At 42.4% G+C, this 17,317-nt stretch overlaps 2 protein-coding genes and 1 pseudogene across 2 annotated transcripts in view; 1 reads left to right on the top strand and 2 right to left on the bottom strand.

The window, feature by feature from the left end:
- Smarca5 (SWI/SNF related, matrix associated, actin dependent regulator of chromatin, subfamily a, member 5) overlaps nt 1–1,286 on the top strand; it is a 37,553-nt gene extending 36,267 nt beyond the window's left edge. Inside the window, exon 24 of the mRNA XM_051169276.1 lies at nt 80–1,286. Within this exon, the coding sequence (XP_051025233.1) occupies nt 80–145 (66 nt within the window). The 3' untranslated portion in view covers nt 146–1,286. The remainder of the gene's footprint in view (nt 1–79) is intronic.
- A 5,420-nt stretch (nt 1,287–6,706) lies between these two features.
- Frem3 (FRAS1 related extracellular matrix 3) overlaps nt 6,707–17,317 on the bottom strand; it is a 48,200-nt gene continuing 37,589 nt past the window's right edge. The window contains 4 exon segments of the mRNA XM_051169059.1: nt 6,707–6,877; nt 6,880–7,086; nt 8,266–8,415; nt 11,621–11,872. Coding sequence (XP_051025016.1) covers nt 6,846–6,877; nt 6,880–7,086; nt 8,266–8,415; nt 11,621–11,872 — 641 coding nt within the window. The 3' untranslated portion in view covers nt 6,707–6,845.
- LOC127209690 (uncharacterized) lies at nt 10,545–10,664 on the bottom strand (annotated as a pseudogene).

Below are 17,317 nucleotides of genomic sequence, written 5' to 3'. Positions count from 1 at the left end.
CTGGAGTGTGTTTGAGAACATGTTAATTATTTGTATTATTTTTATCTTCACGAGAGCTGATCCTTTTGTTTGCTTATAGACACAGAAGCGTAAAATGGATGGTGCTCCTGATGGCCGAGGAAGAAAAAAGAAGCTGAAACTATGAACACATATTTGTCTTATAATCACTAACTAGTAGTTGTTTAATTTACGGGTCTTCATAAGATGTGCTGTACAGTCAGTGCTCAACTGTTATGTCATTCAAAGACATCAGGTCCATCTGCTTACTGAGCTAGAAGCATAGTATGTAGTTTCACTTTTTTTAAATGCAACAGCTGTGCTGAAATTTTTTTTTTATTATTAACACTTGAAGTAATAAAACAGGCTTCATTTATTAATAAATGTTTCATTTGATTTATTTTTCTAATAGTTACATTTGTGAGGATTGTGGCTTTTTATGAGCTACTACTTTAACACTTGTATGGCTTAAAAACAAGCAAACAAGTAAAAAACAATTACAAATAACATCTGATTGTTCTCTCCCACTTAGTTGTGTAATTATTTTATTTCACATTCTTTGCCTTTGCTGAAAAGAACTTTTTTTTTTTTTTCTTTTTGTAGTACTATTGAGTCTCACCTGGAGAGATTGTGTAAACTGCATCTTGCTTATTATAGAATGGGGGAAGGCAACACAAGTTATAATGTTTTCTATGCATATCTCTGTTAACACTGTCTGTTCCTATGGTTCTGACAGGAATGTGCCCTATTCTGTAGGATGAATGGTCTTTTTTAGTTGTATAGCCAAAGACATTTAATATTTTCTGGTTCTTAAGGCGATGTATTATTTTGTAAAAGGGATTTTTTTTTTAAAGTATTTAGTAAATATTTTTGACAAATGGCCTACAGCAGCCACAACTTAGAAAGATAATGTCAGAAGTAAGGTGATTTTTTTTTTAATTTGAATGACCCAGCCAAAATGAGGTGTGAATTTGTCATACTGTCACAATACTAATAGAATGTACCCTCTCAGTTTATAGTATTTTTGAGTTTTTAGAGTAAATGAGAATTTTATTTTATTATATTTCAAAATAACTTCTAAGTCCTAGTAGCAAGATGGAGTGTAATTCCAGTTTTTATTTTCTATGGAATAGACTTGGTAAACTGGAGACCCTGAAGCAGGAATACCCAGAGGCCTTTATGTGCTACATGTCATTTGTATAAAGTTTTATATGTGCAAATTGGGTACATAAGCAGTTCTCCATTTTTCTAAGGGAATGCAATAAATGTAGCATCGTGAATAAATATAACTTTTATAATCCTTAATGTGTTTTCTTTCCATTTCTCTGAAAAATTTTTTTCCTATTTATTTAACTCCAGTTTTTTCCCCATAAAAGATAGCCTGGTTTCCATAAATGTGTAGGATTGTTGACGTGAGTGTCATGCAGAATAGTCTGGGAAATTGTAATCTGAATCTTCTGCTCTCCTAAAGTTCGTTATATTTGAACATTGTGGCCTCATTTTGGAGGAAATAATTGAAAATATCTTAAAATCAAAGAAAATTTTATAAAGGTCACAAATGTGAGGTTTTTGAAGATGTATAGAAATTGGGAGGTGCTGTGCAATAGAAGGAAGCTGGGCTGAGCGTGAGGGATCAAGACCTACAGATCCTTTTTCCTTCCTGCCTTTTTTTTTTTTTTTTTTATTTGGGTTTTGGTTTTTCTAGACAGGGTTTCTCTGTGTAGTCTTGGCTGTCCTGGACCACGGTAGCCTGGAACTCAAAGCTATCCATCTGCCTCTGCATCCCACAGTACTGGGATTAAAGACGTGTGCCACCACACCTGGATCTGACAGATGTGGAGATTTCAATATAGAAGAAATATAAAGGGAAATCTTAAGTGGAAAAAAAATGTGGAAGATACTAGCCAAATTTAGCCAGTGCTGGAGGCTTGTTCTAGGGCCCTGGGCAATACTCCCCGCTCCCCTAGAAGGAAGGAAAGGTGCTATAGCCCTTAACTGTCCGTGTCTTAAAGAGGAATTGAAGGTGAAGATAGAATAGGAAGCCACACCACAGACTACTCCAGTGGCAAAACCAGAGCCCCTGGCCATCTGTTCCCCACAGTATAAAGACCATATATGTTATTGCTGGGAAGACAATACTGTGCTGGCAAATACAATGCAATATAAATGCTAATTTTAAAATGACATAAGAATGATGTGAAAGTTTCTATTCATATCCTTTTACTTGAAGGTACTTCATAATAGATTTTCACTTTGCTTACTTTAATGGCTGTGGTAGTACACACCTATAACCCCAGTGCTCAGAAGTATGGTGAATTTGATGCCAGCCTGGGCTAGCCTGGTACAAAAAACAAAGTGCTTAATTTTATAGCAGTGCTATTTATCCTTTTAATTGTTAAAGTGTTTTTTTGTTTGTTTGGTTTTTGGTTTTTTTTTTTTTTTTTTTCCCTTGAGTCAGGGTTTCTGTGTGTTAGCCTTGGCTGTCTTGGACTGACTTGGACCAGCTTGTAGACTAGGCTGGCCTTGAACTCACAACAATCTGCCTGCCTTTGCCTCCCAAGTGCTGGGATTAAGGGCGTGCGCCACCACGCCTGGCTAATTGTTAAAAGTTTTAAAGTTTAGGAATTCTGAGCCAGCCCTAATTAGCATACTTGTACTTACGGACATCTGGATGTTGACCTCTGAATGGTAACATACACAATAGCAAGCAACATAATACTTGTTTTTTCTTCCTTATTAATATTTGTACATGTCAGTTTGTTAATAACTTTAAATAACTGTTCTCTTAAATAGAATCCAACCCATAGTTTTACATTCTATGTTGACAGTATTTTTAAATTAATTTGTAGCATGATGCTGGTGGGGAACGGGCCTTTAAAGCCAGCACTTGGAGACAGGGGCAGGCAGGTCTCTAGAGTTTAAGGTCATCAAGTCTGTCCATCCAGGACTACACAAAAATGCCCTCTCTCAGAAAACCAAAAGTAAAGTAAAATGCCCTCTCTCAAAAATCCAAAAGTAAAATAAAATGAGTTGCATGTTAACTTTCTTTTCTTTAGATATCTGCTTCTTCTGAGGCTAGTAAACAGGTTTAGATTTAGTAACAGTTGGGGAACATCTGTAACTCGCATTTCTGAGAAGCATGCAGCCTTTAATGCTTGATAATTCCCTGGTCAGTGTTGACTACAACAGTGAATTCTGAAGTAGAGTCATGGTTTAGAAATGGAAAAAGCGTGATGCCCAAGAGCAGCTTCAGGAATACAGTCTACTGTGGCTGTTTCAGAGGGCGGAGCTGGCAGCGTGAATACTGCAGTGTGTGGACCTAACTCTGGTTCTAGGCCTCCCACAAATCTGGGTAGCCAGTGTTAGCATTGAGGAATGCTAGGCCACCTCCGAAACTTGTTAGCCACCGCAGTTTAGTCTCTGTCTTCACAATTGTCTCTTCTGAAGCCACCTTTTCTGAGAAAGTCAGGCATCACTCAGCAGCTACAAGTTGATTTGACAAGTGTCACCCCAAATTTGATATTTGGAAGACAATTCTGGTCCTACACTGACAGGCTCCAAGACATTCATGTGGGACTGTAAGAAAGGTAGACTTAGATTTGTGCCCGGCCTTCTGAACCATACTGCGCCAAGATCTTCAGAGGCCATGAATATAGTAGAGCTGGGAAAGCAATGCTTCCAAGTATTTTGCTAATGGAAAATTGCTGTGCGGCAGCAGATGTTATCAGTATAATATTTGTCAGAAGGCCAGCCATTTCTTCCAGGCTGGTCTAGAACAAGTGATCCTTCTGCGTCAGCCTCCTCTAGTTTAGACCCTATGTCCAAGCCAGTGTATGCAACACCTAGATTGAGCAAAGGAAAATTATATTTTCCAGAAAGAAAGCTTTAATGCTTCATTTTTGTACGTACATGGTCCATGCCGGCCATTGATTCTCCTGTACCTTCCAAGGGCTGAGATAGCAGGCATGCTCCAATACACCCAGCCTTTAAATTGTTCAATGTCAGCATTTACATCACAAGAGCCCAACATCATTAGAGCTGTGTTTCTTCAGGATGTGGCACTAGGGTTGTCAACAATGGCAAGAGGATGAGGAGGATGTAGAATCATGAGAACAGTTGGCATGCACAGGCCCTGGCTCCCATCTCCAACATCTCCAAAAATAAATCACAGGTAGTAACCCAGAAGTTTATGGGCTAGAGGCATGTTAAATTTGATTTTAGAAGGTCCCAGTATATTCATTGGTTATTGTCTTCCTTCCATTTTAATGGAATAAGACTTTCAACAGTTGATTTTTCCTGTCCTCAGATTTGTCAGTTTCTCGTGTATCAGACAATAAAGAAATCTGTGTGTGTGTGTGTGTGTGTGTGTGTGTGTGTGTGTGTGTGTGTGTGTGTGTGTGTGTGTAAGCATGTGCCACAACATATGTGGAGGTAGGAGGGCAGCTTGTTGCCTTTGACTGTATGGGTCTTGAGGATGAACCTGAGATTGCCAGGCACTGACTTGGGAAGAGAGTTGGCCTGTGGCCTTTTATTAAAGAGGTTGGGGTTTGTTTTGATTGTTAATTGATATGGGAAGATCAGATCATTGTCAGTGTCAGCCTCTAGGTTGGGTCCAGAACTGCAAGTAGAGAAAGCTAGGAAGCAGGCATCATGAAACTACTCATTTTCTCCAGTCTGGAAAAGATACGATAAGCTGAAGTGCCTAGCTTGACTTCCCCACAGTGGTGGACTGTAACCTGGAATTTTAGGTAAATAAAGTAAATCTCTCAGTTGCTTTTGGTCAAAGTGTTTCAAGTTGCCAATGTATACCCAATAGAGTTTCCTAGTTAATGCTGGAGGGTTGTAAGCACTACATTCGCAAAACCACTTAATGGCACTTGTAGAGTAACTACTAGGAAACAATAAAACAGACTAGTTTCATAGGAAGCGTTTTTAACATCTGCAGAAAGTAAGACAAATGGCTCACCTCACTCATTTGACAGTAATTTCTCAAGTAGTGATAGAGTAAGAGACACAAAAGAGTTTTCTGCAAATCACTGAGAGGATGGAATTCAAACCAATCTTCTTCTTCCCTATAATGTCTGGTGAATTTTGGGGCACATGTTCTCAGCACGAAATCCATGATGAACAGACAAAAGCCTAGGTGAAGCCCAGCATAGCCAACAATTATCCTGCTCACATGCGGCTTTTTCAGTACTCTTTTTTTTTTTTTTTTTTTTTTTTTCAGTACTCTTGCTAATATATAGGGAGTGTGTCTCTCTGACCTATAGAAGGCTAAATCAGTATTTGTTAACTGGTTTAAAAAAGATTTTGGCCTGGAGAGATTGCTCAACAGATAACACTGACTACTGTTTCAGATGACCCAGGTTCGATTCCCAGCACCCCCCTGGTGATTCACAACCATCTGGAACTTAAGTCGCAGGGAATCTAAAGCCCTCCTCTGGCCTCATGGGCACTGCATGCATGTGGTACAAAGACATGCGGGCAAAACACTCATATACTTAAGACATAAAATATGATTAAAGGATTTTTGACTTGGGTAATGAGACAGCTAATTGAGGGCTGTGATTTGCTGGTGGAATCAAAACTGGGAAAGACTGCTGACACATTTTTTATGGTAGAACCTTGCACTGAATTCTAACACTCTTGGAAAGCTTTGGCTAATGGAAGACATGCAGATCATCTCACAGAAGACTTCTTACTTTGTGTGTGTGTAAAGTCATAAATTTAGGTCCCATGTAGGCTTCAAAATAGGTTAAGAAATGTCTGTAACAAATTTAAGACGGTTGCACAAGAAAAGGTAATCGTGGGGAACAAAGATGTGATTTAAAATATCTTGGCATGATGCATGCCTCTAATCCCAGCACAGGTGACAGAGGGAGGTGGGTCTCTGAGTTTGAGGCTAGCCTGGTCTACATAGTGAGTTCAAGGACAACCAGGGCTATGTAGAGGGACACTGTCTCAGAAAAAATAATTAGGGAATTTTGATTTGATTTATGTGACATTACTAAGGCATGAGATGGCTATAAATACTGTCAATTTAAAATTTGTTAATTTACTGGTAGTCTGAGAGCTATACAAATCTTCAAGTTTTCTTTTTCCCCCCTGCTGTGACACTTTTTATCACATTAGTTTATTATCCTTTGCACAGAAGAGTGAAAAATAAAAAGCAGCTAATTGCTTTGATGAAAGCTGTGGCTAGACATCGAAGAGTTAGCAAATGAGTTTGGTATTATCTGCAGATTTCAGTTAAGGCACTTATCAAATAAACTGTGTGTGTGTGTGTGTGTGTGTGTGTGTGTATGTGTGTGTGTGTATACCTGTGCTTTACACCCAGCATCAATAGTAAAGAGAATGCTGATTTAAATAGTGACAGTGGTTTTTGCTGGGCAAACAAAACAAGAAAAGTATTTACAAGAACACGGCCTCATATTTTAAAAAGATTTTCTTTATTATTTATACACTATTCTGCCCCCAAGTGTGCCTGCAGGCCAGAAGAGGGCAACAGATCTCATAGATGTTTGTGAGCCACCAAGTGGTTGCTGGGAATTGAACTCAGGACCTTTGGAAGAACAGACAGTGCTCTTAACCTTTGAGACATCTCTCCAACCCCAGCCTCATATTTTATTGGCTCAATTCTTTCTTTGTGTATGTGGTGTGTGTGTGTGTGTGTGTGTGTGTGTGTGTGTGTGTGTGTGTGTGTATTTCGATCTTCATGCAGTCACATAAACTATTTGCACACAACACAATGACAGTACAATATATTATCGCAGAGTTGCTAAACTCTGCAATGACACATTTTGTGTTAGGAGTCATCTGGGCTTCTGTTCTCCTTTTCAAGTTTTTCTTTAGTCCAAGGAACTACGAGCACTCTGCCTCAGTCGCTGATGCTGTCATTGATGATAATGGTGGTTGTATTTGGCTTTCCAAGCACTGCACCTGTAGGCATCTGGAGAAGTAATTCAAACATCTCTGGACCCTCAAAGGCAGGCTGTTGTAGGTCGTCAAGGATTGTCACTTGGAGTCTCTGCACACTCACTCCAGGGCTAAACTGCATTTTTTGCCTGACGCCAATGTAGTCTATTCCAGCTTGGGGTGGGGAGGAGAGAAAAGACAGCATGAGACCATGGTTCTTTGTGTAAGTAAAGAGAGCTGCCATTAGCATTGCAGGCTCTCTAGAGTCAGCATTACCAGAATCGTAATTGTAGTGGATTCCCAGAAGGGGAGATAAATCTCTATATTCTAACAAATGTGTAGTTCCTCATCACACACCCACGTGCCACTTCTGACTTCCACAGAGACTCCACTCATTACATGGAAGAAGGCAGCTTCAACTGGAAATAAAAATGTGTCCTTTAAACTCTATCTTGAAGCTGTGTGTGATGGCACACACTGTTAATCCCAACACTCAGGAAGGCAGAGGCAGGCAGATCTCTGTGAGTTCAAGGCCAGCCTGATCTACAAAACGAGTCCAGGACAGCTAAGGCTGTACAGAGAAGCCCTGTCTCAAAACAAAGCAACAAAAAGAAAGTAACTTTGATTTGATGAGGCTTCATAACTGTGGTTCATTGTTGAAACATCCCAATTGAGTTTTGCTCAGCTATGGAGTTTCTGCCATCCCTTGGCTTGTTTTATCCACCATTTTGGCAGGCTGGCTCACCTGACCATTTAGATACGTGGTTATTTACTTTAAAAGACATTAACTATGATGACAGCAGCGGCAATAACAATGGAATAAGAGAAACCTCTAGCAGCATAAATATATACAGAATTTGAGGAACGGATATTTATATTGTCTCAGGGATCTCTCCAGAAAATAATTAATACTCACAAAGAAAATAAGGTAACTTTATTGTGGAAGAACCTAGCACACACCACTTGAGCAGGTGACGAGAATTAGATCACCAGACAATGCTATGAGAACACACCAACAACCCTGTGACATAGCCACGAGGAAACCAGGCAAATCCAAGTTGAGACATTCTGTATATTACAAAGACTAGCTCATCATCTTCAAAGACAACCCATTGATGAACATTAAGGAAAAAGGTGTGGGGGTGGGGTGGAGGTGCCAGCGGGATGGCTCAGTCAGCTCCATGCTTGCCACTGCCGGCCAGGGCAAACAAGAAAGATGCTCTTATTTCCTTTTCTATTGCTGTGATAAAGTACCCTGACCAAAGCACCTTAGGCTAGAAAGGCCTGGCATGCTGGCCCCTGACAGACCCGACCCCACCATCAACATTAACCTCCTTCCTCCAGCTCTCTCACCTTCTGCTGGCTGTTGCTCTGTCCTCCGAGAGCACACGATGACAGAAGATGCTAGAGAAAGGTCAGTACCTCTTCTCCAGATGACCACCTCCACGTAGCCAGCACTTTCTTCAACATGGTATTCAGAGTCTCCAAAGTGCAGGGCAGGCTCTAGGGAGGCACCAAAGGACAAACTAAGGGAGGATGTGTTGGCCTTCCAGGTGTGCTTACTGTCTTCACTGGCCCTGTGTGGGCCTGGGCATTTGCCACCTCTCAGGTCTCTCAGGGCACACAGGGCTTGCTCAGGGAGAAAATAAAACCAAAACCAAAAACCAAAACTCAGAGCGCCAAGCCCATGGATGACATGCTGTGGTTCTGACTCCCTTTTGGTTGGGGTTCTGCTTGTTGTGGTGATTCTCTTTGAGCTGGGTTGAGCTATTTTGGTGAATGCGTGTTCTTCAAAGCTTTGATGAAACATTGCTGTGAACTGGGGACCTGGAGTTATAGCTCTGGAAGCCAGGTTGAATTTTCTCAAGAAATTATGAAGTTTGAAGGTGTGCTTCTGTAAGAGCCCACTGTTGTTATAAAGAGAGAAAAGCTCAAGTCCACTATGTCCCTGGCCATGGTCAATCTTGGGGTGTGGCATCCTAATGAACCATCAATCTCTCACTGACATTGGTGCTTGAGTGGTTTGTGCTTGACAATTCTTGTATTATATCACCGGTAGTCCGTTTTGTCCCCATAGACAGTTTCTCCTCTAGTTTCCTGTCTGTACACATATGACTTTATGGATCTGCAGGGAAGGTCTTTCTTGACAAACATATCATGGTGCTGATCCTCTCTGGCCTTGGATGGACAGAAACCAAATTTGTTTGTTGTAGAAACTTTATGGCATCTTTAGAAGCCTGTCACTGCCATAGTTGGGCATCTCTCTTCTGTGGTTTCTTGATACGGATGAAATGTCACCATTTTGATTGCTCACCTATCAGTCCCTCTCAAAGCCTGTAAGCATTTGGTGATGCCATCTCCTGAAAGTGTCCTTGCCTCTAGGATGGCACATTTGGACCAGACCAGCTGTGTTAACCCGGTGTGGTAACCCTCCTTTTGCATCAGTAGACTCTGTGAGGACTGTACAATTCCTAGCACAACCAAAACATATGCCCCTGGGAAGCCTATGAGGGATTTTATTGGTCAGATTATTGGAAGCAGGAAGACCCACCCTAATTGTGGGCTGCACATTCTGATGGCAGCCCTGAGGAAAAGACGTGGGAAGAAGGACACTTGGCTTTGTACCTGCTTGTGCTTGCTCTCATTGGAAAGTTCATCTCCTCTGCTACTGCTCCATTCCTTATCTGATATGAGAACCAGTGTAGGATTCCAATGTAGACTACTAGATACTTTGAGTATCCAATTTGATGATGTTTTGCTCTCATTTGTCTATCATTTGTTATTTATTCTTTTATTTTGGCTTGTGGTATACTTAATAAATCTACTCATTCAAAGACAGAAACTATGGCTATGATAGAACCTTCTCTGGACTGTACCAAACATACCCTTCCTTTCCCCCAATCCCACTCCAACGCTGAAGAAACATCACAGAAGAGAGAGTTGACAGAATGCAGGAGGGGCTGGAGAATTGGCTTAGTGGTCAATAAACACAGACTGTTCTCCCTGTAGATGTGAGTTCTGTTGCCAGAATCTTAGTGGCTCATTAACTGTTTATAACTCCAGTTCCAGGGGTTCTGGTGTCCTTACTGGCCTCTGAGGACACCAGGAATTCCCTTGATGGGCAGGCAAGTATGCAGGCAAGACACCCATACACATTAAAGAATAGATAATGTAGGCCTGGAGGGTGTGGAAGAGAGATGTAAAGAGCTGCCCTCTGAACTTGACATGACCATTGCGCCAGTGTAGAGGACCCAGGATCAATTCCCAGCACCCATATGGCATCTCACATCTATCTGTAACTCCAGTTCCAGGGTTTTTGATACCTTCACACAGATATATATGCAGATAAATCACCAACAAACATAAAATAAGAATAAATTACTAATAAAACCAAATAAACAAAATAAAATCCAAGATGATGGAGACCTAAGGTGGCAACACTGAGCTTGCTATGTCTTATCATATTGGGATGAGGGAGTTGGTGCTGAGGAATAGGGAACCCCTTTATTTTTGACCAAGTTTCAGTTGAACTTCCCAGAGATCAGGAGCTCTAGGAAGGGGACCAGATGCCTGCAGGTGTAGCTTTACAGTCCCCCATATCACTTTAAGACTCCTTATGATGTTAGGGCCCTAAACGTTTGGCATGAGACCTTCCCAGCCTTACATGACTCCTTGGCTGGAGTGTGTATCAGGCACTAAACCAATAAGAATAGATACTACACTTGATCTTAGCCAAAAGGCCAAGAAGCAATTACATGACTCCTTGGCCTATACTGATTTTTATTTCCCTTTTTAGAATAAAGTCATACACAAAATCTTCTACTTTGGCCTTGGTGTTGGTTGAGTCTAATACAAGACTCAAAAGATAGCCTGTAAGCCCTACCCACCTAAGGACCAGATAACGTCCTGTACTTCTGGGAGTTGTATGCTTCCCCTACCCAAGGACCAGGCAACTTTCAGGGATGCTGAGTGCTTGGAAACTACCAAAACCCAATGGAAAAAACACAGTGGTCCAACCGATTTGTCCTTAAATAGCCCCTACATCACGTGTCTTGTTACCACTTAGCTGGGAATTCCAGGGAGAGACCCAGAGCAAAGCTCACCCTGGTCAGTATTTAATTAAAGCTTGCTTCAAATTTGGCTCAGAATTGTGGAACCAATTTTTTTCTCTTCCAAATCTCAGGATTAACACACCTGTGGGAAGTTATATCACAGCTTTAGGAGGAAGCAGAGTTTGAAGGTAATAGGGACTGGCATAGTACCTCTGTTGATAGAGTGCTTGCCTATCTCTCTCTCTCTCTCTGTCTCTCTCTCTCTCTCTCTCTCTCTCTCTCTCTCTCTCTCTCTCTCTCTCTCTCTCTCTCTCTGTCTCTCTCTCTCTCTCTCTCTCTCTCTCTCTCTGTCTCTCTCTCTCTCTCTCTGTCTCTCTCTCTCTCTCTCTCACACACACACACACACACACCTCTGGGTTCAATCCCCAGCACTGCACAGACCAGGCATGGTGATTTACATCCTTAATCCTAGTGGTCAGGAGCTAGAGATAGGAGGATCAGAAGTTCAAGGCTATCCATGGCTATATAGTGAGTTTGAGGGCAGCCAGGGCTACATGGGAGCTACATGTGGCTCGCATAAAAATTGTCTAATTACCTTACAACTGTGAGAACAAAGGATGAGCTGAGCCATTGCGGAGAGCTGAAAGAGGACTTACCGTCATCTCTGTCAGAAAGGATTGTTACCCTGGTGCTGGGGAACTTGTCTCCCAGCTGCCCTCCCACTGGCAGGCTCAGTGCAACGATGAAGGACTCCTCCTCTTCAAAAAGAGAGTCATTGATGATCAGGACCTGGCACGTCTTCTCCGTCTCATCTTTTCTAAAGTGGAGCGTGCTGGTGTTATCCTCTGGTCTTGAGACGTAATCTGACAAAGATAACTCGGTGGGAGGAATTGTGTCAGTGGCAGAACCTGCAGGTGTGTGGAGAAAAACAGGGAAGGAGAGAAGAAACCGAATTCCTGACGGGGATGTCTTCCCGGTTCATCAAACTATTTGTCAACAAGAGCCTTCCTCTCACAAGCATTAATATTGTAGTTGGAAGGCTTTCAGCACAGATTACTATTTTGATATGGTCCATATTTACTGGTCTTTAAGTAGGTGCCTGGTCCAAAGGATATCCCACCCCTCACCCCCAATAAAAGGGCAGGCCCACTGACGGGGTCCAAAACTGAGTCTAGGCCCAGCTTAACCTAGACAATAGAAGAACTTCTGGCTGCTAGATTTAAAAAAAAAAAAAAAGCCAGCATTACTTAAGAACGTGTGAAGGGAGGCCTCATCTGCCAAAAGGAGCCATTTCCCTGACCTCTGACAGAAGGGACACATGGCTCCATTGGCATCACTATGGCTGCATTTCAAAGGCCATGTTGGTCTCCAGGCTCCCTTGGTTCCTCCCCACAAGTACTTGCTTTATATTTTACAGTCCACATGGCCTCCACAGGCTTCCCTCCTCCCTGACACCCGTTCATTCTCTTTATAACAGCAAGGTTCCCCCATGCTCGGCTGTTATTTCTACCCTCTCTCTCACCCCTTATCTCTTGCTAGTCTCCCCTTTCCCTCAGATAACACTGCCTGTGCTCATTCTGTTTCTATTTCTCTCTACTCTGGACTCTTCCAGTGTCTCGGGATATTTTCTCTCTCTTCTTTAACCACATCACGGGGTGGTCACGCTGTCAAGTTGTTTCTTTCCTCAGCCCCCTCACAAACAGCAGGACATATTTAGTAAGGTTTGCTTAGATTAGGTATTACATGAGCTGAAGACAATAGGACAGAGGTTACATTTGGTTTAGCCTTACTCTGACGTTAACAGACGAGACAATAGAGAAGCAGAGGCAGGAGGACTTGGAAATCTGTGGTATGGTAAGTGCATAGTGTTTTTCCGTCCTTCCTATGCCATAATCTGTCCCTCACACTGTGATTAGAATTCCCTGCATGCTGACATCATACACATATGAGATTACCTGTCAATTTGCAAACAGTGCAGGATCCATCAGGAGATTTTTTTTGTTTGTTTGTTTTGTTTTTTTTATTTTTTTTATTTTTATTTTTTATTAATTTATTCTTGTTACATCTCAATGTTTATCCCATCCCTTGTATCCTCCCATTCCTCCCCCCCCCCATTTTCCCATTATTCCCCTCCCCTATGACTGTTCCTGAGAGGGATTACGTCCCCCTATATATTCTCATAGGGTATCAAGTCTCTTCTTGGCTACTTGCTGTCCTTCCTCTGAGTGCCACCAGGTCTCCCCCTCCAGGGGACATGGTCAAATGTGAGGCACCAGAGTATGTGAGAAAGTCGTATCACACTCTCCACTCAACTGTGGAGAATATTCTGACCATTGGCTAGATCTGGGAAGGGGTTTAAAGTTTACCTCCTGTATTGTCCTTGGCTGGTGCCTTAGTTTGAGCGGGACCCCCCATCAGGAGATTTTAGCTTGGAGTCAGTGCACTTTATATGTGTGTGCATTTTTAGGATTTTTTTTAATTAAAAAAAAGTGTGTGTGTGTGTGTGTGTGTGTGTGTGTGTGTGTGTGTGTGTGTGTGTGTGAACATGAGTGCAGTTCCCATGGAGACCAGAAGAGGGCATCTGATCATCTGGAGCTGGAGTTAGAACGGATTGGGAGCTGTCTGACGGGTGCTAGGAGCTGAACTTGGGTCTTCTGAAAAAGCAGAATGGGCACGTTCTTGGCTGCCGAACCTTCTCTCTAGACCTATCTTTACAGTTTATCGAACAATTCACTTGTGTTAAGGTTTCTCACTGTAGGGGCTGGAGAGGTGGCTCAGTGGTTAAGGGCACTGGCTGCTCTTCCAGAGGACTTGGGTTTAATTCCCAGCAACCACATGGTAGGTTATAACTGTCTGTAACTCCTGTTCCAGGGGATCTGACACCCTCACACAGACATAAGTGCAGGCAAAACACCAATGCACATGAAATACAAATATAGAAATTATTTTTAAAAAGAAAGAAAATATTTTAAAAAGATTCACCAGGACAATGAACAACTTGATGAGTTTGGATAAGGCCAAATACTATGTAACTAGCAACATAACTGTAACATATACTATGTAACTAGCAACATAGCCCTAACATAGAACACTTTTTATCCTCCCACAAATGCAGACTTATACCTCTTGCAATCCCTCTTCCTCTTGTCTTCCAGACCGAAGAAACCACGGATCTGTTTTGTGTCTCTATATCTTTATTTGACATCATAAGCATTCCATATAAATGGAAAAACATACCACGTAGTCTTGTGTGTCTTGACTCTTTTATTTACCACAGTGCTTTGAGACATCACTGTATCATGGCTTTGTTTCCATTTATCACTGACTTTTGCACCCTGTCAGGTCCAAAGGAAATTCCAACCCCAAGCTCCAAAAGGTGGCCAAAAATACCCAGAATGAGATCAATCTGGGCTATAGGAGGCTTTCTGATTTCCTTCCTCCAGCTCCTGAGTATTGGGTATTACAGGCTTGTACTACCATGTCCGGTCTATGCAGTGCTGGGGGTTGGGCCCAGGACTTTGTGCACACCAAGAATGTTTTCTATCCACAGACCTACATCCCCACCCAGGCCTGCCTATGGAAACTATTTGGCTAGGTATATGGGCTAGTCAAGACCACAGAATATTGCCATTTATATAAATTAAACGTTTAATTATATCAGTAGCAATTTAAGCTGGAGAGGAAGGCCTATGATTGGAGAAAGGCAGGGAAGTGAGTGGGGAAAGGGGGCAGATTGAGACCTTCAAGTCCTTGCAACTTCTGTTCTCCCTCTGAGGTGCTTTATACTACAGTGTAAGCAAAACTAGCCACCTTGGCTTTTCTGTGCTGAAAGAAAGTGAGGAAACCTATCAAGAGCCCAAAACAATGTCAGAAACAGAAACAGTATACCCTGCTCCAACAACAACAAAATCCTTCAAAATTCAAAACCAGAAACCTAGGGTTTTTCAGCTTAGAAACTGGTCTCTCCCAGCAGCAGATGCAACCCCGGCACTGCAGGAGGAGCCTGGCCTGGCCTGGGGCACCTTCCAAGAGCAAACATGGAACTGGAGAGAAGACACCTGGGAGCAGCAGGAGGGTCTTAAATTGGCACTGGTCCACGGATTGAATGAAGCTTCCAGAACTTTCACAGCTTTAGACCCAAATTTATGACAAAAGGTCTTAGATGCAAAATGTCATCACTACCAAGATGGTTTTCAAATCAAAGGCAGATTTCAAAATAACTGTGGAAGTGAAATCAAGATTCTGGGAGGAGAAGACAGCTACTCACCCAAGAGCTGATGAACACAGAACTTAGTTCACCCCTAACAGACCCACACAAGATGAACTTTGAAAAGATCTGCCTAGTAAGTACCTCCGGTAAAAGAGAAAGTTGGTCCCCGGCTTCCCGCAAACCAAAGCTGCAGCCAAATACATCACCCTCCCCACCTCTCATCATGACACTGAGGAACATGGCCAATCAGAAAAGTCCACCCCGTATGTTTTATTATAGGGTCCGGTTCAACTGGATAGAGCCAATCATTAACAAAGGACATGCGTACTCACTTTCAGGCTGACCAAAAACCACAGGATGATTCAACACTACTCCTGTCCCTCTGGCTTTGTGGTTTGCTTTTCATTGACCATTTCTTCCAAGGAGAGTACCTTCCTAACAACAGAGTGGCGGATAAGTAGGAAAAGACAGATGAGATCTAGTTGATGAACAAAGTAGGGCTGAGAACTATCTAATTAGCAAGACTTTATACAAAGTACCATTGAACCGAAAACATTTCCCTGTAGAGCTCTCAGGGGGACATTTGCTAATATCTGGCAGCATTTCGGAGAGCCACAGCTGGAAAGGGTGGATGCTCCTGGGCGCTAACATCTAGAGGCCAAGGATGTTTACATCATATTCTACAAACAACAATTCTCCTCTGACCCTGAGGACTGAGGATTTGACGGTGCATGTACCATTTAGCTTGAGCTGTTCAGAATCAAGCACGAAGACAAAGCACTTGAGACATATTTTGAAGATTTTCCTGTTTTTGTGTTTGGCTGTAGATCCACATATGGACAATCCTATGGCCTGTTCTTTTAGATTTTTCTCTCAATAGACTGGGGAGATGGCTCAGTGGGTAACAACACTTGTTTTGCAAGCAAGAGGACTTGAGTGTGAATCCTCAAGACCCATGTAAAAGGCTAAGCGTGGCTGCACATGCCTGTAACCGCAGAGCGTGGGGGACAGCGTTCACTGGATCCTAAGAGCTCACTGGCCAGTCAGCCTTGCCGAAGTGTATGCTTCTGGTTCCGCGAGAAACCAGGCAGCAAGTGCTAGAGAAAAACACCTGGTGTCCTGCTCTCACTTCTGTACGCACATGCATGGCACACACATTGCACACACCTGTACATTTGTATACATGCAACACAGGGATACACACACACACACACACACACACACACACACAGAAGTTCTATCCTGAAAACACCAGATACAGTCAGATGTATGTAGAATTTTTAATAATTCTAAGTTTAATTTACTTTTACTCTTAAAATTAAAAAAAAAAAAAACCCGTTGCTGTTACCATCAGTGTGTGTGAGAAATATGCATGTGTGTGGGCACAGCACATGGAGAGGTCAGAGGATGATCTTGGAGTTAGTTCTTTCTTTCTACCATGACATGGGTTCTGGGATCAAACTCAGGCTGTCGGGTTTGAGTGGCAAGTGGCGTCACCCTTTGAGCCTCCTTGCCAGCCCTGAGTTTATTCCTTTTTGGGACTTGAAAAGTGAAAAGAAAATAAGATGGACAGAAACACTCCATAAGGAACTCTCCTCGTCTTCTTCCTCCTCTTCTTCCTCCTCCTCCTCTTCTTTTCTTCTTCCACTTCTCTTTTGTTTTTTGTTTTGTATAAAAGTAACTTTTATTCTCCTGGTTCAATTATTTTCTGGGAGGCTTACTACCTCCTTCTGCTAACCTAGGCTTGGTCCTGGAAGCTTTTAGCCAAGTACAATCTAACCTGAGCCTGGAATGTTTTTAGCCTCTGAGATGTACTGCTTAATAAGCTCACCCTTACTTGTTCTTCCTGAGCTCTGGGCTGGCTGGTTCAACTCAGCTGTTCTGGCTCAAACTCTTCTCCAAGCTGATTTATTTAATATTCAGGCTTCTCTCTTGGCCTGAATTGGGCTGCTTGGACTGGAGTGAACTCAGCAATCTGCCCTAATCTTTTAGCTTCTTCTAATTTCCTGGCTCATTCCATCTTCACCTGAACTACCCCCCCTCCCCCGCAACCCATCTCTCTACACCACCTGTTTTGTAAAATCTGCCCCCTCTCTCTGTAAAACTGCCTCTTAAGTAGCTTCCCTTTCCTCTCTCTTCTCCT

The sequence above is a fragment of the Acomys russatus genome, chromosome 26 (assembly GCF_903995435.1).
Source record: "Acomys russatus chromosome 26, mAcoRus1.1, whole genome shotgun sequence".
NCBI lineage: Eukaryota > Metazoa > Chordata > Mammalia > Rodentia > Muridae > Acomys > Acomys russatus.
Note: the sequence above shows the minus strand (reverse complement) of the source record. Positions and strands in the feature narration are given on the sequence as shown.